At 38.1% G+C, this 24,568-nt stretch overlaps 1 protein-coding gene across 1 annotated transcript in view; it reads right to left on the reverse strand.

Moving 5' to 3' along the window:
- cachd1 (cache domain containing 1) overlaps positions 1–24,568 on the reverse strand; it is a 247,090-nt gene that overhangs the window by 128,780 nt on the left and 93,742 nt on the right. The window contains exon 2 of the mRNA XM_039736092.1: positions 11,502–11,564. Coding sequence (XP_039592026.1) covers positions 11,502–11,564 — 63 coding nt within the window. The remainder of the gene's footprint in view (positions 1–11,501; positions 11,565–24,568) is intronic.

Here is a 24,568-nt window from a genome sequence, read left to right on the forward strand (position 1 = left end):
TATATTGGTGTGTTTTTTTCTTCAGATATCAACTAGACATTTGTAATTCTTGAGGCATTATTATAAATATGGATTACCATTTTAATTATTTGGTACTTGTTTCTTACGAAAAAGATGACACATGACTATCATGCTTAACAGGTTTATGAGTAAAAGATGCATTTTGCTGTTAAGCTGACAAGCCTATTGTTTACCAGGCATCAATTTCAAATTTGTCTTTACCTTTTCTTTTTCCAATTAAAATTGTAAGCTGCAGGACTTAAAGCAAGCTTGATGTCTACACTCAAACGGTGTCCATTTTAATTTAAAGGACAAATTTAAAAAGGTCTGAATTCATTAAAGACGCTTTTCTTGTTGTCTGTCTAATTGCACAGGTCGAATCCTAATTCTTTTTTCTCAGTTTATTACTCTACTTTCTTTAATGTAAAGGATAATATTTCTGTCACCTCTCGCTCTCTACTAGAACAAGCCTTGGGTCATTGCAGGAAGTGCTCTGCAAAAGAAGGTATGCGCTGGCTACCGTAATACCTTGTATAAAACAAGCAGTGCAACTAAATTACCGTAAAGCCTAGAAAAGCAGGGGCTGAAACTATTGGCTTTTGTGATCAGTCAATTTACTGATCACCGATCAAGTCTTTAGTGAAAAACGGCCAATTTAGGTCAGCAGCCGATCAACTGAACCATCTCTATTTAGTATGTATATAGAGTTTTTTTTTTTTTGTTTTTTCTGTCTTCCTGGCCGTCTGACCTTATTTTTGTTTCATATAAACTTTTCTTTCTTCATCTTGTAAAGCACTTTGAGCTACACCATTTGTATGAAAATGTGCTATATAGATAAATGTCGTTGTTTGTACAACAGTGTATGCAATTTTTCCACACATTTTTAGCATACCAATAAAAAGCTTATTAAAAATCACAGCAAAAAGAATTTAATATGTCGTCATTACTACATGCAAGTAAAATTTTTGATTGCAGTATGAACACAACCCCAAATATGAACCTTAAACTTAACTGCTATTTAAAGGAGAGCATAGAGACACTGCGTCTGTGTGCGTCACCATTGAGCAAATTAATTTAAGATTGTATTCATCAAGATTAGAAATATGGGTGTGGCATATTATTGGGGTACACATGAAACAGTCATTCAATAAAAAATTAAAAGTGCATGGACTGTTAACTAAGAACACATATACAGCATACCAAATGAAAATTATATCTTTAATGTGGAAAGCCACAAGATCACCAGTTTCGTAGCAAGCACTTTACCATGCCAGTATTCCAACCATAGTAACATCAAAATAAGATGAAAATAACTTTTCCAGTAGATAAAACTGATTAATGTGTCCATCCATTTATTAAACCTACTTAGTCCAGTTTCAAGACTGCCGAGAGCTGGTTCCTGAGAAGAAAGTTAGCAAAAATAGATCAAAACACTGAACTGAATTTATAGTGAACACCGACTTATGGGACTGTTTTGCCAAATCATTTCAAACTTGCATTTGCAGCATTAACCTGTGCCACCTACCTTAACTAGAGATAGAGGACAAAGTTATTTAGTGAAAAAATTGTATTGTGGCCAGTCCATACAACAGCTACTTTATTACTCATTCAGCTCAAATTCAAGAAAACCCATTGTATTGTGGTGGAGTTCATGGACTACCCCACAACCCACTACAGTCTGGACATTTATATTGTGGTAACTGCGGATACCTGGCCGAAAACCTGCCACTCTGAAATACAAAGGACTTCAGATGCAGCTTAATATGCTGTGAGCAAAAGGAACAACTTCTATCCTTCCATGTTCAATAACAGCTACAAAGCTGCTGCAAAAGCTACCCTTTCAGGTGACTTCACCTGAGCTCTTCATTCAGCAGTCATAATGCAAATACTGCCAACCATGCCAAGTCTGGAATAGGGCAAATTGCGGTTTGTTCCACTCAGTACATGACAATACACACATACACACTATAAGCCAACTCTACACAGCACGCAAACTTGGAAAGAACAAATGGGAACATACTATATAAATGGTACCCACAGATGCGACAGGTTCAAATCCTGATCTGACTTATAACACTCCAATAAGACATTTAGAATGCAGTCCTCAAGCAGGCACTGAAGGGCTTCTAAAACTGCAAGCAGAAAAAGTGAAGAGGTGCACAAGAACTGCTCTGCAGCTCACCCAGCAGGATACACCACACACTGGTGCAGGTCAAGCCACAAGCTTGTGGTTTCAAATCCCAGACGTAATTCTTGCCAATTTGAAGCAGAGAAGAGCTTTTGGGCGGCACTAAATTGGCCCCTTGCCAAGAAGGTGGTCGAGCAGCTGACTTTTCAATAACCTCTTGTTCTAATACCCAGCAATACTCACAGAACAGTTACAAAAAACAGAGTAAGCGGGCTACCAAAATTTTTATTTCTTGTAAGGAAACCAAAATGGAGCAAAACCAATAGTGATGACCTTTATTAGCTAATAAACATTAATAATAAATGTGATCCTAGGGTTCTAAATATTTCAAGTGACCATGCTACTCTAATACACAAAGGATGCACTTCACCTTAATAGTGGAGAATAGATGCACTGGCTAGACAATAACCACCACATATATATGATGCACAAGAGTCAGCACATCAGCAGCACATTTGTAGAAAATATAAGAGTGAGACTGACTGAAGTAAAGGGCTGCCATAGCTTTTTGGAAGGGCAAAATTATTTATGCAAGATGACTAGAAGTTTGAGACAAAAGGATCTGGCTGTGATTAGCCACACAATACCATTTCATCCCATTTATTGATGTTTTTCCTGTTCAGGGTTGCCAGCCGAACAACACAAGTGCCATTCAAGGCTGAAGGGCCCTCCAGTCCATTGCAGGGAGTTCGCAGAGAGACAGTTGGACAATGAAGCATCTCCAGTCACCATACATGGAAATGGCTTAGGTCATGGACTGAAACTAAACAACATTATAATCCTTTTACAGGCTCAAGTAGTGAAAAGGCAATTAAGCAAACATCTCAACCCAGAAATTAACTGAAACCAAGTAAAGCAGCAGTATTGGCTTAGATACAAGGAGGAAAAATACAGAAACCAAATATGAAAATAAAACTGGATCAGGCGGACTTACCTAATCATCATACACAAAGAAAAAAAACTGTAAACCCAAAGCTCCCTTTCTGTACTGTATTAATAAAATAAACTTCAAATAGTCAGTACTTTTAAGAGCAACACACACTTCATGAACTCCTAAAAGATTTTAATCAGTGTTCTTAAAACAAGATTCAAGTACAGAAGAGATGATGATTAATGAGACAAAACACTTTACAGTAAAAACACCAAACTAAAGGTGAACAGAAGTTCTGTTAAATCTGCATAAACACACTTGAGCCCTCAACAAGAATATTGCGTGTAGATTTTGTCTCTGTACTTAAAGTAAACATTACAATGTTAGAAAAAAAAAATAAGAGTGGTGGAGCTAAGTTCATTCTAGAAAAAAAGGGCATTTGCTATGAAGAAAGACTGAAGGTGCGAGGCATTTTACATTTGGAAAATAAAAAACTGGAAATGAGTGAATAAAAAACTGCATGGAGCTGCTAGAGAAGATAGAGCAGCTGTAACTTCAAAAACAGGGGGACAGAGACATTATAATTTTAAATTATCTTTACCACCACAGATACTGTATATGGAAAAACTTAACCAAGAAGTATAGATGGGCTTGCTGAAATTAAAAATAAAGTATCACTAAAGAACTAAGCATGTTAACTGGGGTATGGATGTACTTGCAAAGCTCTAAGAAATAGTACCTTGTGCATCTGTGGATAATGGTGGTCGGTCCATCACTCCATTCATTCATTCATTCATTTTCTATAGCTTATCTTGAGTCCAGGTTGTAGGATGCTTCAGTGTAAGCAAGGGTGCCCAGACATCCCTATACCCCCCTCCAACCACCCACTACCCTAATGAGGCATTTCAAGGAATTCCCAGGCTGGTCCAGAGATATAATATTCCCAGCGTGTCCTAGGTCTGCCTCCAGGGAGGCATCCAGGAGTCATCCTAATTAGATCTCTGAACCATCTCCAGTGGCATCTTTCAATGTTTGGGAGGAGCAGCTCTACTTTTAGCTTCTCCTGAATTATCTGGCTATGGTAAGGGCAGGAGCATAGATCATCCATCTTCACCATGACTGATTGGTACAACATCCGTATGACTGTGGACATTGCTCTGATCCACCTATCAATCTCCCATTCTCTTCTTCCCTCACTCGTGAACAAAATCTCAAGATCCCCATACTCCTCCACTTGAGGCAGCAACTCATCCCCAACACGTAAGGGGGCACTCTACCCATTTCTGGCTGACAACCATGACATCTGCCTTGGAGGTGCGGAGCTTCATCCTGGCTGCTTCATAATTCAATGCACACCAACCTAGTGCGTGTCTAAGGTCACTGTCCAATGAACCCTGTATGACCCACATCATATTCAAAAACCAGGGATACGATCCTGATGCAATCAAACTGGACTTGCTCCACTTCTTGGCTGCACCTATAAATTCTGTCCATAAAAATTATGAATAGAACTGGTGACAAAGAGCAGCCCTGGTGGAACCCCACATGAGTCTGACTTACAAAGTGAACCAAGCCCTAACTCCGGTCATACAGGGACTGATTAGTCCACAACAGGTGGCTCAGTGCCACATATTCCTGAAGTATCCGCAACAGGACACCCCAAAGGATGGTGTCATATACCTTTTCCAAGCCCACAAATCACATGTAGACCTTAGTCTCACAAAACTTCCAGAATCACACTAGTTCAGATGGAGTGGAACAGTATGAGGTTTTTTTATGGTGGCTGGAGTGCCCATTTTGCCACCAACCCCCAAGTTTTTCCCTGCAGGTTGGAGGGCCTATATACAGGGATGGATGCAGATTAGCCGCATACCCAGGACGGAGCAATTGCAGGTTAAGGGCTTTGCTCAAGGGCCCAACAGAGCACAGTCTCTTTTGGCATAACTGCCAGTAATTCAGGAACCAACCACTAAACAACATGCTAGCCAAAATGTTAGTGACTGTATAAAAGACATGTAGATTATGCAACACAAGTAAATGAGTTTTAGTTTTTTTCTTGTTTAAAAGGACGTCTTTACAGTGTGTGTCCACTGTTTAGTGTAGTGTTGGTCACCTATCGACGAGTACATGTTCAGGTGGAGAGTTTCCATTAAGAGCTACCAGGTACCTAGACTCACCAGTAGTCACTTATGTTGGCTGCTCTCCTTCATTAGTAAAATATGCAATTTGCACACATAAATGCAGAGCCAAGTAGCATGTGTGAGCAGAGTAAACCTGCATTTAACAAAAATCCCACCTATATCGAGCCACATACCCGCAACAGGATCGTTAGCATTTTAGCGCTGAGGTTCAGGGCAGTCCAAAGGTGTATAGTTGTCTATGATTGATCATTCATATTAAATGACAGCTCATCTTTACGCACCTTTATACACAAAACTACTGAGAGAGTGCATGGGGAATGTCTGGTTAATGCACAACAGGACTTAGTTTGTACTAGGGACATGTCTTCTTTCACAAAAAAAAAAAGAAAAAGGTTGAAGAAGTCCTTCAAAAGTTACAGACCACACGAAACAGCTTTGACTTGCTCTTCCTGAAGGACTCTATGCTATGCTTACTTTGTGGCCATCGCTTTATAGTATAACATTGCTGCGTCACTACATGCAGTTTTACCATTAGAGCATCATGGCTTCAATTACCATATCCAGACATTGTTCTCTGCTCGTTCTCACAATGCTATTTTTATGGGCAGTGCTCTTCCAGTTTTACAAGGAAATGCTCTTCGATGGAATGTATGTGTATAGAGCCACTCCACTTCGCTCAGTTTCACTTGGGAGTGACTGCTGTTCCAGAGTATGCCAGTTTTAAACCTACACGCCACAAATGTGCTGTTTAGGATGATTGGACACTATATACACATACAGTATATATATTGGCCCCTGTATAAATGGTTTAGGTTTATAGGTGTACTTTGTCCAGGGTTGTTTTCTGCACTGCATCCAGGGCTGCCAGAAAAGATATGGCCCCAAGCACTGGAAAATGCTAGTACGAAAATGACTGATGTACTTAGTTTACTCCAGATGTGAAATGCAAAGAAAAAAGAAGCAGCAACAAAAAATACATAAATTAATAAAAACGCACGAAACTGGGGGAAACTGAAACAGAAGGCAGTAGAAGACGAGTGAATTGCAGCACAAAAACCCTTAATCTATTATACAAAATGTAAGATTTCTCGGCATCTTACTGTAAAGAGACTGTTTCAATGGCTGGCATGAAAAATAAATCGGAATGTAAAGGTTTGGGTGATATACAGTATAATTAAATGTACAAAATTACAAATTATTTACTTGTTGCTACAAAGTAACACAGTATGCGTGTATATTTTCTTTCTAAATAATAAAAATGCAACTGCAACTGAAACACTTGTTTTGAGAGATTATTTAGATGAATGAGACTAAATGTTTCCAAAAAGGGGGACACCTTGTGCCAAACAGTAGAACTTTTCATCAGATAGCAGACAGATTGGGGCAGAAAATACAATCATTCCATGTTGCGCATCATAAAATCTCTAGGGTGTATACTGTAAAATCTAGTTCTTTTGGGTAGAAATTCCTAAAAATGTTTTTATTAGTTGATATTGATGCTCATATAAAATACTTTATTAAAAAATAATTGGAGTGTTAACACGCTACTTTCTTCAGCTATTTGAAACTTTTATTAAATAAGAATGGCCATTTATTTTTGAGTAGGTTATTTAAACACAATAACACATAATAACACATAAGTTATTTAAACTACATAAGACATAAGGGGTTAAAGACTATCTGCATAGATTTTAGAGAGAATCAACAATATATTTTCAAGACACAATTCATAAGCTTAAAGGCTCCAAACAAATGATATAATGCAAATAAACATGCTTTAAAATTTGGTTATTTGCAGTTTAATTCTCAGACTGTGAAACACTTAAAATCACAAGCACACAGTGGGGAGCTCTGTGTCTGTGCACACATCATTTGAAAAAGCACCAAGCACATATTTTATTTGATAGGAATTTATTGCATCAATAACATGAAGTTCTAAGAAACTAATAATAGCAGCTTATTTGTTTGCTCTTTCCAGCATTCAAAGCAAGGAGGTCCATCTGCCTGAGCGCACTCCAACCCAATGCACTTCATTTATAATTAAAAGCTTTGCCAGATGATTCAGTTCTGAAGAACCTGCATCAGCTGGATTTACGACAGCAAATCTGAAAGAGAAAAGTGCCCAGAGTGGCCATCGAAATGAAAATGCAAGCACTCCCCCACCCAACGCCTATAAAAAAAGGAGAACTTGCTAGAATTTCTTTAAGAACTTTCAGAGGTAAGACAGTCCTTAAAAAGCTGTACCTCATATGCAAAGATAACCATTTGTTTTTAAATGAAGACAATATCTAAATTTATAGAAAAATCAAACAAAAGAAAACAATGACGCCCTGTAAAATTATTTTGATGTAAGAACAATACTTTCCAAGGTACAACCAACAGCCTTATGTAAAAATCATTTAAATTTAGTTTCTCCCATGTCAAGCAATACTCAATATCCAAGTATATTGAGCAAAAACAGGATGTTAGTAAATTCTGCAAATTTATTAAAAAATAAACTGAAACATCGCACTGACGTTAGTATTCAGACCCTTTGCTATGATACTTATAATTTGGCTCAAATGCATACAACTCTTTTGATCATCATTAAGACTAGGGGGCTTCGCACCCTGCTCACTTCGCTCGCCAACCCCCACAGCCTGTGCTATGCACCAGCCACTTCGCATCTCCTTGCCACTCGCAAATGTGGATTTCACTTTCACCAAACAACAAATCTTTTAAATCTCACGGATTGGCCTCTTCATTGGGAAACAAGAAACACTACTTTTTCCTGATGGCAACACGAATTAGACGATCTACAAGTCTCCGACTTAAAGTTTAAAGCTAACAAATATCTACATACTTCTGTCATATTACCTATGTCCATACATTCGATCTCTTTTCACTATTCCGTTATTTCACCGAGTAATAATTTCCATTTGTTAGCGCTAATGCGATTTTTACTATCAGTGTTTTGAGACTTTCGAATTTTAGTACTTTCATTATCTCTAACATGTGTATTGCGCCAACGTTTTTGAACCTCTTTGACGTTCTACTTTGTCTTCTGCTGTTTTTCTTTTATGTTCAACCCCGCTTGAAGCTGAGAGCGCAGGAACTGTGTCTGACAATAGCATTCACACGAATGAGCAGTGACTGGATTGTGGGCGTGGTTGTAAATGTTTCAAAGGAGGGCGGGACTTGTCAAAATCTCTTGGCAAAAAGTCTCGCCTCGCAGGACCTGAAATGATCTTTTGTGGGAGTTGAAATTCTCAGAGAAAGTCTCACCCCAGGATTTCCTTTTATAATAGAGAGATATTTGGAGTCCACCTGTTGTCCATTCAGTTAATTGAACGTAATTAGTAGAGGGCACAGACCGATCTATAGAAGGTCCCACAACTGAGCAAAAACTAAGCCATGGAATTCCTTTCAGAGCTTAATGACTGGACTGTGTCAATGCAGAAATTTGGGAAAGGCTACAAAAAATGTCTGCAGCATTGAAGGTTCCCAAGGGCTCAGTGACCTCCACTATTCCTAAACTGAAAAATTTTGGAACAATCACAACTCTTCATAGAGCTGGCCATCTGGATAAAGTGAGTAATGGGAGAGAAGGTCTATCGTAAGAGAGTTGACCGAAAACCTGATGTCTCTCTGGCTGAGTTCAAGAGATGGGAGAAACTTCCAAAAAGATAATCATCACTGCAACACTCCAAACCAATCTTGGCTATCTAAAGAATGGCCAAACAGAAGCCTCTCCTCAGTAAAAGAGGCAATAAAGCCTGCTTGGAGTTTACAAGATGCACCTAAAGGACTTTGACTATGGGAAACAAGATTGTCTGGTGTGATGAAACTAAGAATAGCGTAATGTCTGGAAGAATCTTGGCACAACATTCAAAAATGAAGCATGGAGATAGTAGCATTCTGTGGGGTGGTTTTTCAGTAACAGGGACTGGGAGAACAGACAGTGTTGAGGGAAATGTCAATGGAGCAATGTACAGAGATATTTTTAATGAAAACCTGCTCCAGACTGCTCTGAGCCTCATGTTCACCTTCCAACAGTACAAGCACAAAGACTAGACAACACAGGAGTGGCTTAGGGAAAACTCAGGGAAAGTCCTTAAGTTGTCCAGCCAGAGGCCAGACCTAAGCCTAATCAAACATCTCTGGAGAGACCTGTAGATAGCTACCCACCAACAGTCTCCAGCCAACCTGACCGAGCTTGAAGGGATCTGTAGAGAAGAATAGCAGAGAATCCTTAAGTTCAGGTGTGTGAAGCTTGTCATGTCAAACCCAAGAAGATTCCTGGCTGACATTCCTACCAAAGGTACATCAAGGAAGTACTGAGGAAAGGGTCTAAATATCTGTATCAATGAGAAATCTGTTTTTTTGTTTTTTTTTTATTGTTTGTAAAAAAAAAAAAAATCTAAATTACTGTTTTCACATTGACATTTCAAATGTTGCTTGAGAATCAGAAAAATGAACTTTAGAAGAGAGTGAAGGCAGCAATATTACCTTTTACATTACAGAAAGTGGAGTAATAAACGGACAAAAGGGAAAGTGAGGAGTCATTGTGTGCTTGCAGAGGAACAGCAGCTCAAATCTTTAATTAGAAAAAGAACAGATTAAAAAAAGATATTGTCCTCATTATGGAACAAAAAACAGGCTTGCTAGATTAAGAGCCAAATACTTTGATTTCACGTGTAAACTTGATAAGCAATTCAGGGTTACAGTATATGCTCTTGATAAACATGAACAGTTTATTGTATTGTGGCATGTAATTATGACAAGAATTTCTATTCTCTTTTATGGAATGTGTATTATGGATAAATATTTTCATTAATGTATTAAGAAGAGTTTTTATTTTAGTATTTTTGTGGTTACATTAAGCCTACAGAATTTCATTTTGCTGATTACAAATGAAAAGCACCACCTATGGTCTACAGTTTAATTATAACAATACCACTTTAATATTGAACATAAGACTTCAAAACAGCTGGTTAAACAGGAAAATTTAAAAGAACAAAGAAAACAAAATCAGAATAGGATTCCGAACTGGCCAGTTTTTTGATTGATATTGGCTCTAATAAACCTAATCAGAGTATCCCTCCTATAAATACTGAAAAGAAATTTGACAAATCCTTTCTGGATTCATACAGTATGTATTAGACCTTTAAAGAATCTCAATGACAACACTTCACTGCTGTCACTCTCAAGTCTGTGACACATGAACTTCAGGATATGTAATTAATATATACAAGATTGCCAAACATCGCTCTGTCCTTGCCTAGACAGAAGGACATGAGCAACATTTGTCAGCACTTTTCAGTATTGCAGGGTTGAGATCTTTAGGGAACAGTGTGTGGTTTTGCCCCTCTCTCTGTAGTGCAAACAAAACCCTATGATGTGGCAAATAGTCATTTGTCGGTTGTGGGATGAGAAGCACTGGGAATGCCCCAAGAAAAGCCCACAATCAAACTCAATTATAAGTCCTGTTGCATTTTTAATGCTTTTCAATGGTAGGGATACCATGCCAAAAAACCAGAGAAAGAATATTATTTTACAGATACTAAAACAACTGACAAATGTTTCCAGTGTTATACAACAGCTGATTTGAGTATCCTATAGGAAACGCAAGACAGCTCTAGAAAACCAGGTTCAAATCCTAGCCTAGGTTGCCGTTTCCTCATTTTAATGTAGTTTTTTTTCAGTCTATTCCAAAAATAATGTGGGTTAGATGGAAATATGACCAGTCTTAAAACTCTAAAACTGCAGAAACAGATTCAGAGTCACAGAATCCAACAAAAAACTAGTACAAGTTCATTAAACAGATGGATAGATTTTTTTTAGTACAAAACAAAAAGCTGCATACATTTTCATTTCCTAACTCCATGTATTGCCATTCAACAAGCCCGTTCCATGCAGACAAACCTCAAATGTCTGAAAATCTTGTACTGAAATGGTATGAACTAAACTCTCCCATGCAAACCACTCCTCTCAGTATAATGATCTATAGATAAATTCTGGAAGTTCTTAATGCACAGTATTATCAGAACATGGAAATAAAAGATCAAGAAAATGGGCAGATCATTTCAAAATTAAACATATCAGATAACAGCACCTTTATCTCTCTATTTTCAAACTACCTACAAAAAAAATTTTTGTAAAAGCACTTCATTTCAGATGTCATGATGTGGCAGCAAAGAATGCCATCTTTCCAGTTTACAAGCCCAACTTGTTGGAGATTTTGAGTCACTTCAGTAGCAGTAAGTGAAATGCAAGGTGTACAGGAGAACATCGGTTTAAATGCACTTAATCACTCACTCACCTGCTGAACTTCTGTCTCCCCATTGGAATTTTTTTCAGTGTACACAAAGGAGTTGAATATTCTCTGAAAAACAAAAGGAAAAAAAAAAACAGACTATGAGTATTTCAAAACAAGACCAACACCCTTAGCTATCAGGCACCTAAAACTGGCGTCTCTGAGGTTCCCCTCACTAATGGAACTACTGACACCAAATCCCAGAAGAAAATGGTTTTAAGACAAAGATCTTGAAAAGTAAAAACTGAGAACTCACTGAATTTTTAACAGCACAAGATTCAAAGAATTAAAGACATCTAATATAGAAGGTTTCATTTTTAGTTACATAATGCCCTCTCATTTTTTCAACCTCCTCTTTTATGTTAACTAAAAGCAACACAGACCTAATGACAAGACATGAGTTATGTTTGTGATCTCGCATAACATGCCAGCCTGATCACTTTCCCTAAGTAATTCATACTGCTATGCTGGCAGGGGCAGCCTGATGACAGCTCGCGACCTTTGCTTCAGCATTTTGTCAGGCCGCATGGTTTTCCCATGTGACTTAACACAACTGCTGGATTTTTGGGCTGGGAGCACTGTCACTATGGGGTGCCTTTTAAGACTTGCCTGTAGGAAAAGTTTCTTTTATTAACAGCATTTTCCTCAATTTCAGTTTAGCTGCTACAGAAAAATATCTGGTCTATAGTCAAACATTTTAAGAAGTGGTCATGAAAGACCAAACGAAAAAGTTCTATGCTCCAAATTGCTGGGCAAATCAATGCCCAACCAGAGCAGTAGTAAAAGGTATAAAAAAACAATTTCTGGTGTATTAGAGTGTACTAGATCAAATTCATTTGCTAAATCCAAATTCTTAACAATTAAAAAAGTGGCATTATGTAATCTAAAACAGCCAATTTCAACATCTGGACAATTACGAGTTTAGTTGGCAGGGCCAGAAATCAATACCATATGGCCCTCAGGTAAAACTTTTCCTAATAGTTTTGAGACACCACAGGGTTAAAGCATCACTCTGGACTCCACATAAACAGAAATATCAAACAGTTCTTAAAAAAAAAAAACAAACACAAACAAACCTAAAGGCTTTGATGAACCATAAACAATAAGTAAAAGAAGCTACATATGCACATACGTTATATATAAATATACAGCGGTGGGTAGGCACTCTGCCCGGGATTTGCTCTTGCCTTGCGCCCTGTGTTGGCTGGGATTGGCTCCAGCTGACCCTGTAGTTAGGATATATCGGGTTGGATAATGACTGACTGACATATACATATATACACATACGCACACACACAGAATCATGACTTGGTGAACAATATTTTAACTAATAACAGCACATTTAAACGACAGATCTTCCATAATGATACAAAGAATGAAATCAAATAGCACAGAAATGCTGTTGTAAATGGTCACATTACAGTGTTAGTATTGTTATTAATATATTACTGTATTTCAATAATTATTAATTTATGTGATGTATTATGTTAATGTTAGGTCAAGTGAGGTTAGTTTAGGTAGGTGTATGTTATATCTAGTCAGGTGTACACCTGACACATCACTGTGGTGAAAATGACACAGACACAGCCCTGCATGCTGCGGGTGGATGGCTAGAATGGTATGCAGCAATGCAGACGCAGCAGCTTGAATCCAACGTCTGCCTGGGAAAAATGACATCAGAAAAAGAGGCTTACCGACAAAATCGACTATCAATGCACTGGTCAGAACCATATTCTGTTATTTAGGGAGACATGGCTGAATATTGCCATGCTTCAAGGTCTCTCAAGTTGCTGGTGCAAATAAATTAACAGTTTCTTTACATTTTTAATTGGATTGATTTATAATTTTCCGAATTTTGACAGAGTTACTGTTGATAAATCTGTTGCTTTCCAATAAATGTTTTAACATTTAAGAGGTTTGATAGAGTTTATTTTTGATCACATATGTACAGACCTACATTGCAGCATCGTGGTAAATAAATGGGCCAGCAGACAATGTCTTAGTTACTGTATATCTCTGACACATTAAGTAGTAGTAATATCAGGATTTCTTTGGGTTGGATTTTTTGTGGCATTCATGGAAATGTAATGATACGTATATGAATATAATTTTTGGACTTAAAAGTATTTTTTTAAATATACAAATTATCTGAGCACACGGGTGTCCTCTTATAGGCTGAAATGCTTGTTACCGCTCTGCTACTCAAAAAGATTTGACAGCAGGTATTCTCTTCCCTTGAACCGATAAAAGTGTAGCTTGTCTCTCACTCACATTGCCACTGCCAAGAAAAACACAGCACAAGATTTAACTTCTTTCTGTTCTACCTTGTTGATTGTATCAGAAAAAGAGAAAAAAAAAAATCACTGAACAGCACAGCACTCTGGGTAACTTGGTGGTAAAAAGCACAACTTTAAAGAGTGTAAAATATCAAACTGATGTTATTTAGGACAATTCTAGATGAATAGGATGGACAAGCTGGTTGGGCTCAATCACCTGTTCCTATCATAATTGTTCCAATGTTCTAATATACTTAAAAGGATAGGCTCACTGGAACCTCAGTTCACGACCGTAATTCATTCCAAAACTCTGGTCATAACCTGATTTGGTCGTGACCCGAAGTAATTCCCCCCATAGGAATGTATGTAAATACAATTAATCCATTCCAGACTGTACAAACTATGAGTGTATATATATTTTTAAAGATTTTTAAGCACAAATATAGTTAACTACACCATAGAATGCACAGCGTAATAGCGAACTAAATGTAAAAACACTGAGAAAACCTTGAACAACAGAAGACTAACATTGCAAGAGTTCACGCTACAGCCTTACGAACCCTTGCTGTAAACACTTTTTTAATGAGTTTTAACCACAGGGAAAAAAATAAACATTTGAAAAATCCGTAATTTAATAAACCACCAAGAAAAGTAACATTGCAACAATTCACGCTACGAACCGAACAATGAAAATTTGAAAAATCCATTATATAAAAACCAACCATAAACCACCAAGAAAACTAACCTTACATGAGTCCAGTTCTGGCATGAAGGAAGTGAGGAGGAACTGGGTGGAGAGGAGGTTACAGTTTTTCCACCTCTCCCAGCACTTGAGGCCTCTGCCTGGTTAACACTGTAACTCCTTTTGCAACATGAGCTGCTTTAATGGCCTCTTTCTGCTTTAGAAGAGTCGAAAATTGCAGATTCTGACTTCTTGTACTCGGCGGCAAGATCAGTAACACAAACGTCACGCTCATACTTTTCAACAATTTCTTTCTTTACTTCGATTACAATTTTCTTCAAACCTTTCTTCTCACCACTCTTCACTTACTTAGAAGCCATGGTTAACTGCAAAAGCACATGAAATACAGTAGAGCACAAAGAGTTCACAGCGAAAGCACGCACGTCTGACCGAGAACAATGCGACACGTGCGGAAATCATCGGCGCACACAAACCGGAAGGGAAACTGGCTTGTTTGTATACCAAGTGTGTGGTCGTGAACAGATGCAAAAGTTTGACGAACTTTTTGCTCATAACCCTTTTGTACGTGTTCCGAGACATTTGTGAATTGAGGTTCCACTGTATGTCATATACTTGTACAAGAAGTTCACACACAAAGGCAATACTTTCAAGGCACTAATACACGGACACTAAACCACATTTACCACTGTAGAATAGCAGGTCCATGGCTGAGAAATCAGGGGTTGTTTGAATAAATAAATAAATAAATAAATAAATTGATGGCTTGATCTTCGTGGATGTGCATGCTCGTGCAGCCACAGGAAGTTAGTGAGATTATTGGGGTGATACGTAACTGCACGTGAGGGTGTGGTCCGTCTCAATTGCTTCATCAGCTTCCTGCATTGTGCGATTGGGATGCTGAACCCACAGAGGCATATAAGGATGAGCCGGCACAAAAAAAAGTAAACAGAGAAAAATAGATGAAAGAAAAAGGAGACATGAAAGGAAAATTGACAGAGGTTAATGAAAAGGAGAGGAGGAGGGCAGGAGCACAAGGGAGCCATTTGCGATGGAAAGGATGCAGGCAGACGGCAATGAAGCTCCAGGGACAGGAGCATGCAGCCAGCACTCAAGAGAGAGCTGAACGTTGTCCCGCTGAGCAGCCAGAAAGTAGAAGCAACCACAATACACTGGAGGACTCGCCATGTAAGTCCAGGAAGGCAGCAGGAGTCAAAGGGGTGGAGGCTTGGTGGCTCCCCAATGGATCGCCACTAATTTAAGCAGCGGGGACACAAGCAGGATTGAAGGGTGTCTGTGCCTGCTGGATGACGTTTCTCTGTGCAGTGAGATACAAAAAGGATAAGCCAGACAGATGTCCGTTTTAAGAGGAGGACTTGGAACTGTAATTTTAATGAGAAGACGCGTGCATGATTTTAATCTTGTTTAAATGGATTACTTATTTGGTTTTTAACCTCCACAATTTACTTCATTTTATGGATTATTTATTAATTGAAGATTTGCCCTGTTCTTTTTGGAGACTCTGTTTTGAACTGTTTAAATAAAAGCGGTGGTGTACTTTTGCACCTACACCTATCCTTTGCATTACATAGGCTCATCCCTCAGGTGTGTTAGTGTTCCAGAGGCTCTTTCAATGCACTGGTCAGCGTGGAGCTGACCTGCACCATCACAACCGCCTCCAATAACATGCATAGAATGGCAAATGTAATTTAAATTAATTTTAAATGTCTGTGCAAGCTTTCCACTAATATTTAATAGTCTTTTCAAATTCATATTGGAAAAAGAATTACTGTACAGCTGATGAACTCTTATATCACCCACTCTGAACTGAAATGTTATATTGTAAATATGTACCAATCTAATTTTAATTATGAGTTGATTCATCTACTACAACTTAATGGGTCTTCTAACAAAGAATCACACAGTTTAAACAATGTACCGATAAGGTATATTCCTATTCCTATTTTGGAGACTGCAAAAATAGTACAAATCTATTCCTATTAAAAAAAAATTAAAGTGGCAAAGGTCAAGAGGGTTTCCTGTTATCTGTAATGGGTCAACTCATTTTTTTCTATCCACCTTTTATGTGATGCTTGGCCTTATCTGGAATCATTTCTATGGTGCCGAGTCTAAATTAGCTGTTTGGAACAGCACAACACTAAAGATATAAGCAGTTCCTCTTATTACGATAAGATGGGAGTAATAGTCACACATCCATGCCGACTGACATCTCAAAGGACCATCTCGGAGTAGAACAGACTTATGAATTTGTTTTGTTCAGATACATACCAGAAATTTGTCAACCTTTATTTGATTCTTGGCACAATAAAAACTAAACAAATATACTCAAATATTACAGCATTATACAGCATTTACATAAATACAAATATACATATGTGAGAATGAAGAATTCATAATAGAACGGAAAAGTAGTTAATAGGATGGTATAGTAAAATAAAGGTAACACGTCAAATTGAACGAATTGTGTACATCTATCGCTGCCTGCCTATGAGGCTTGATGCACTGCTTCCCATGTGTGTTCAGTGCTACTCCAGTTAGATGCAAAGAAGCATCTGAAGATTTTTAAAGGAGGTGGAGATGAAACCCTTGATAATTCTGTTTCTCCTCTTCCAAATAAAAGATAGAAAAGTCTGGTACAAAGCCTGCATTCAAAGCTAGCAAGATTCTTTGTATCCTTCATGGTAAGAATAATTGTTTAACTGTACTTATTTAGGGCAGAATAATTCTTTAACTGCACTTATTTAGGTTTCGAGTGTTTAACTTGTACATTTTACAGTATTATCTTTGATTCTTAAGTTATAATGTTGTATAAAGGGAGAATATAAATTATGCATGGTACATCTTAATGTCCTTTCCCATTCATTTTTAATAGGAAAAACAGTTCCACTATACAATGCTACTCTAGGTTTTGCACAACATTCTGTATATGTGATGAGTATACCAAAACTGTGCCTTTAAGTAGAAGTGTGATAAAAATACAATGAACTAAAATTCTCAGTGATTTTTCAATTCAAAATGATAAATTTACACACACACACACACACACACACATATATACATACACATACAGATATATCTAATACACACAGTGAATCCGTCTATCTTGCACTGCTTTGTGCAGTACTCCTGATTGCATTTTCAGCCTCCTATATGCTGGTGTGCACCTTGAGGGATTGAACATAAAAGTTGCACGATTGGTTGTTAAAGTGGCTGGAAGCATCACTGCCGTTTGGTTTAACTCAGCAATTCTATATTATAAAATGCCTGCTTCACTACACAGTTTCCAATCTTTGTCTAGTAAAAGGACGCATTAGCTTTGTTTTCCCACACAGCACATTAACATGTCTTCTCTGCTAAACACAGCTGTTTTCACCCTTTTCCAATTCTTCAGAAGCATTACAGCCCAACAGCCACTATGTCAACATATGCCAGGCGTTGTGAAATTTCATGCTGTTACAACACAAATGAGTGCTGGGCAAATTTTTTTTTTTTTTTTTTTATAATCATCTAATTAGTAGTGCAGTACAAAAATCATCTGATCGTTAAGCTGGAAAGACAAAGCCATAGCAGCAAAGCAAGCACATTCATAGTGGAAGAACTTGCACACATTTGGAATTTTTCAAACTAAGGAGATATGCACGTAAGATGCAGCCAGACACACTCAAAACCCTGGTACCCTACAATCATGTCGGCAACATCCTAAAAGCATGATAGAAGATGGGAGGTGTTTAGCACTAGCCTTAAGAGGTGCACCACTCAGCACATTTTACACATATCTTCCTTTTGATATACAATATTTTTGATTTAAGTTTGATTTAGCATTAAGCCAGCTGCCATCCTGGAAAGGCTGGACTGCCTGTGCCACATGAATCAGCTGCAGGTACCACCTCAAGCTACCAGTAGTGAAAAGGACATTAGCAAAATGCAAAACTAGAGGAGAATCGTTCAGGAAGGATAAGGAGGGAGCAACTGTCTGTGGGCAGCATTCCCTGTTTGGGGATTGTCTCGCTGTTGCTTGTTTCATTTGCACCAAAGCAGGTGAAGTTGATTCATAATCGCTTATGCTTCCTAACTACTTTCGCGGCTTCACTCTATCGCGGATTTTATATGAAAGCATAACTAAATATATAACGCATATTTTTCGCTGCTTCGCGGGTTCTGCGAACAATGTGTCTTTTTACTTCCTGTACATGCTTCCTCAGATGGTTTGCCCAGTTGATTTCATACAAGGGACGCTATTGGCGGATGACTGAGAAGCTAACCAATCAGAGCACACAGTTAAGTTCCTGTGTGCTGAATGCAGCGTTAATCAGGAAGTCTCGTCTCGCTCATTCACCATCAACGTGTTTCGCTGTGTAAAGAGTTGTGCTCTTTTGTGTTTATCTTTGTGCGTAGTCAAGCTCTTCATTATGGCTCCAAAACGATCTGCTACTGCTTCAGGGGCCGTGCTCTAGCACAAACGGAAGATGTTAACGATTGCCGAAAAGGTAAACGTTTTGGATTTGTTGAAGGCTACGATTCTTTTTATTTAAAAAGTAGGAAAGGAATATAAGATCTACGGCCACTGTGTCCTTTTAACCAGGGTGCAAAACGAGTTGTAAGTGGATTTAATAAGGCAGTAGTCTGGATGGAATCTGCTTTAGGGATTTGGATTGAAGAAGAACAACGGCGGTGCTACACAATCGCCTGAAGTGGCTCCTTTAAGGGCTGTAACGCTCTCCTTTGTTGTGCAGTAAAATTAAACTCATTGTTATCAGACAAGTCATCGTGTCATTGTTGATGAGTAACCATAATTAATTTTCTACTTACAGTACTTAGTACATGTACGTACGTTTAGTGTCACTGTACACACATTTACTGTACACTATTTTTCTTGCATTGTACGTATTTATTGCTGGTGGCCTGTCTATCGTAATGGCTGTAACATATGTGATATCGGAGACACTCGATATCTTTAAAATAATATTTGGGTTTTACTGTATATAAACAATGTGTTTATATACATATTTCAATGAATCTTACCTAATATCTAAGAGAATACAAAGGGATTATGCTGTATAACTGTGTAGGGAATATTTATAAACAGTGTGGGAGAGTTTATAAGGGCTTAAAATATATAAAAATAACCGTAGAAACATATGGTTTCTACTTCGCGGATTTTCACTTATTGCGAGGAGGGGTCTGGAACGCAACCGCCGCGATCGAGGAGGGTTTACTGTGTGTGTGTATATATATATATATATATATATATATATATATATATATATATATGTGTGTGTGTGTGTGTGTGTGTGTGTGTGTGTAGCACACAATATATGTGGCTGAATGCACACTAGGGAGAAGCGGTCGGATCATCTGCTAGCTTTCTGTTGCTGGTGAGCTGCGTGTTTTGCTTGTCGTTGTTTTAAGAGCTGGGAGCAAGTGTCTCTTGCAGGACTTCAAATTGTCTTCCGAGAAGATCACGTCTCGTCTCCCCAAGATTTTTTTTTTTTTATAATCTATCATGTTTTCAAGCAAAATAGAGAGAAAATATCTGATATAACTGGGGTCTATGGTGTCCAAAAGCAAACAGTATCAAAAAGTCCACATCCCATAATTAACATGTCAAATCATACAGTCCCAAACACATGCACTTTTAGTAAAATATTGTTCAATAAACCACACCTGAGTAAAAATGCTCTTGTGATGAAAATGGAACACACCTGAGCATTGGAACTGAAGATGCGCCACTCAGCCTCATTCATTGCTCAGAAATTCAGCCCAGTAGCTGCTTTATTAAGTGGCCAACATTGCCGTTCACATGATAAACAAAGCCACGCGCACTGAGACACATGCAAGACTGAAGATTAAAAGGTAAAGAAATGCAAATAAGTGTATATGTCGCGAGTTGTGCATGTGTGAGATGCGTCAACAAGCAGAAAATAAACTCACCCCTGCAGTTTCATATACTGCTGCTAAATAATCCCGAAGTACTATGAATATCAATAATGAAGGGAGGCAAGTCTACAATTTAAATGTTCTTTTTGCATCGAAGTATGTTCAATTTTTGTTCATGACAGCATTACTCAGAAGTGGTTTACTTAACAATATTGAAGTAAAAATATTATACAAGTAAATGACATGACATGAGGACTTTCATGACTTTTTCATATTGCTTGCTTTTGTCCAGCAGTGGTCACCACAGAGGCCTTGTATGTCAGAATCTTTGTTCTTCATGAAAACAAGACATTAAACATTTCTCAGTCATCATTAAAAAAAATTAAATGGGATAAGTAACAAATAAAAAAATACCACTGTTGGGTGGAGTATTCATTTAAGATTCTATACTTAAAACAAGAAAAATTACACATGCAAAGTAAAAGAAAAAAAAACTTCTAATGTTCTAAATGTAATTTTATGGTACTATATCTTTATTTGCTGTGTAAAACACCTGCTTGGAATGCTACAACTTCAAGCTTTTACAGACAGGATGATCATGAAATTATAATAAAAAAATTTGAGTGGAAATTGACAATTATCGCTGCCTTTCCCAAAAATAAATTACATACATTTCCATCCTGTTGAATCCGATCACAGGGTCACCGAGGTCCGCTGGAGCCAATCCCAGCCAACACAGGGCACAAGGCAGGAACCAATCCCGGGCAGGGTGCCAACCCACAACAGGACACACCCACACACCAAGCACACACTAGGGCCAATTTAGAATCGCCAATCCACCTAACCTGCATGTCTTTGGACCGTGGGAGGAAACCGGAGCGCCCGAAGGAAACCCATGCAGACATGGGAAGAACATGCAAACTCCGCGCAGGGAGGATCCAGGAAGCAAACCCGGGTCTCCTAACTGCGAGGCAGCAGTGCTACCACTGCGCCACAGTGCCACCCACATACATTTCTACACTGCATATTTATTTAGAGAAAGTGCAACACCACACTGCATAAGCCTGTAAGTAGAAGCAGCTGAAATAACTTTCTTGTACATGGTCCGAGCTTCATGTTAAGGTGAAGAGTTCAACAATACAAGGACACTTGGGAGTAGAGCTGCTGTTTCTAAGGATCAACAGAAGATGGTCTGGGAATGTAGTTACGATTCTCCCGGGGTGCTGCCATAGTGCATGCAACATATGTGGACTAATGGGAGAAGATCCAGATTCAGCCAGGGATTTCAGATTAGATTTCTCAAGTGGCCTGGGAACATTTGGGAATTCCCCAGTAGGAGTTGGAAGATGGATACCGAAATGAAAAGACCAGTTCACCCTAACCTCGGCATGTTGATGTGGTGATGCAAACCAGGAAAAGCAGATTAGAAGTAAAGAACATATAAATAGGTAGAATAAATCCTATTTGGGTAACTTGATTTTCTTCCACTTACATATTTTGGGAGTAATGTATCTGTGGCAATGACAATCACGAGTGTGGAGTAGCTATACACCACTTATTTGTACTGCATGGCTTTCAGATTTGCTACATTGCTGCTGTAGTTTTAAAACAATGTGAAATTTTGGGCACATTCTTAGAGAACAGACCACAGGGTACAGTTTTGCTGACTCTGCTCTAGAGGTAACATCATTATATACACACACTAATAAAAACACAAAACCACCTCATTGTTCTGCTTAGCTACAGCAAATGCAAGTTAGCGGCACATGTTCCTAATTAGTAAGGCAAGACTATACTGGCAAGTAGAACCCTGAATTCATGTTTATGTATTTTTATTTATTTATTTTTTTTAAATCAACTTAAACAGAAAGGGGTGATTACTCTCCTACTGAACAATCCAGAATGACTGGCTGCCAGCTGCCAAGTTTTCCCTTGGCAGCTTTACTTTAAGATACAAACAAATAAATCACATCTTCTACAAGTCTCTGTACTTTAGCATACACTTATTTTAAGCCAGTCATAAAATCTCATCTTTTGTTTTCCACTTTACAATGAAAAATCTTCCACATAGTGTGAAATGGTCTTTCCTCCACCTTCTGCAGCTATAAATACATTAACATAAATACAAAGATATAGATATCTATATTCATATCTATACATATCTACACACTGTATGACCACATAAATAAGCCAATCAAAATAATCTCCATTAACATTCTGATTGTTTCATTAAAACAGAATTGCAAAACACCGGTCTATTAAAACAGGCTCTAGGGTACAATGGGAAGTTTGTCCATTATGTTCAGATATGCCTTACATCCCCCCTTTCTTTGTGGGGCATTTGGTCTTCTTTCACTGGACATTTTTAGCTCTTGCATCACTTTTTCCTCTTTTGACATTACAGTCCTCTTGTAGACGGTAGACGATGTAATATATGGGTGGGTTACTATCTTATGCCAACCACTTGCCTTATCTCATTGGACACAAAATCCATTGAACTCTGGAAGAAAATTATGCCTAGGCAAGGGAATGGACACTGAAGAGATGGACATCTTATCACGTTATATACAGAGTGAGACAATGACCTCTACATAACAAGATCCACAACCTTTTCCTTTAAATAAATCATAAAAAATTAAAAGTCATAATTAATAAGTAAAAAATGCTGCTGTGGTACCTTAACATACACATTTTAATAAGGAGCATAACCTTTAATGATAATTATTCCTACATGCAGCTCAAACATGAGCCACATATGTACCAAAAGAAATCTCTCAGTCCAAAAAGGTTTGTTTTAAAAGAGTTTAGTGAAAATTCAAAAGCAAACAGTGCACAAAAGAATATAGAAAGGTCGTTAGACACATAGAATAAAAGGCAAAAAAAAGGAAAAATGTTTCTTCTTGTTAAACCTCAATTGTTTCTCCATGCTCTACTCCACATTCAGTACGTTCTAAACGTATGACTCTGCACATACAACTGAGGGTGTTAAGTCACAGTTTGAAACCTTGTGCCTTCCAAGCCTTACTCTCGGCAAGTCAGGTCACTAACTGAGACTAATCTATGGTCAGAGGCACAAGGAATGGTTAGCATATACCAGTTCAATTCAGCTTGTGGGGATTTATAAGAACCTCCCACATACTGTGCACTAATTTATAGAAAAACCTAAAATAGAACTTAAAACTAGCAAGTGGCTCGTACACTACATATTGAACTGTCCTTCTATGTAAAAGCGGTCGGGATTGTCCTTCCGTCCCGTGAGTGCTACGCAGGCGCAGAGTTTCACACCCCCGTCCATTTTGCAATGCACGATGGGATTTGTAGTTTCGTTTTTCCAGGTAAAAGATGATTTTCTACTCCAGGCTGTGCGATTTCTTCTTCTTTCTTACTATATAAAAGCGGTCGGGATTGTCCTTCCGTCCCGTGAGTGGAAAGCGTAGCGGTATTCCGCTTATCACAGACTTACTACTTGCAGCTTGCGGTACGAAGAGACATGATGTGAGCGGAGTTCTGGTGCTCCCATTGTTCCCTTGCTTTTGTGCGCGATGCGCTGGAAAAATAGACAAAATTATGTCTCTGGAAATAATTAATGTTGATGGAGTACAAATGCCTGTAAATATCAGGAGGTTCAAAAGGGCGACCTCAATATAGAAAAAAAAGTTTAAATTTCATCACAAAAATAAACTACAAGTATTAAAGTAATACCGCTCAAATGCAATACAACCAAATTAATGAGCTTGTATAAAATATCAAATTGCCTTACGAAGTGGTCAACTTAAAAGTCGGTCGCCTTAAAAGGCGGGACAGCCTAGTAATACATAAAAGTTGAATTCAATTTCTGATTCACTTCCTTCACATCCAAGGCTACCAAGTTGGCATTGGCCAGTCTTATATAGCTGAAGAGGCTTCATATAAAATTGTTGCCAGCACATGGTCAAGTGTGTGTGTGTGTGTGTGTGTGTGTGTGTGTGTATATATATAATGGCAGATCTTTGTTTAGCGATTGGTCAAAATGGACTCCGCTATTTTGAGAACAGATGCATTGTTTAATATAAACTTAACTTTCAAAAGAGAAAATTAAGAGGCTCAGTTTGGTACCCATTTTGCAAACACATTCATGGTATAAAAGTGTGGCTTTTTTAATAAACATTTCTGCAAGATACACCAAATATTTGGAGAGCAAAATTAGTCATTCCTTAATA

The sequence above is a fragment of the Polypterus senegalus genome, chromosome 14, assembly GCF_016835505.1.
Source record: "Polypterus senegalus isolate Bchr_013 chromosome 14, ASM1683550v1, whole genome shotgun sequence".
Classification (NCBI taxonomy): domain Eukaryota; kingdom Metazoa; phylum Chordata; class Cladistia; order Polypteriformes; family Polypteridae; genus Polypterus; species Polypterus senegalus.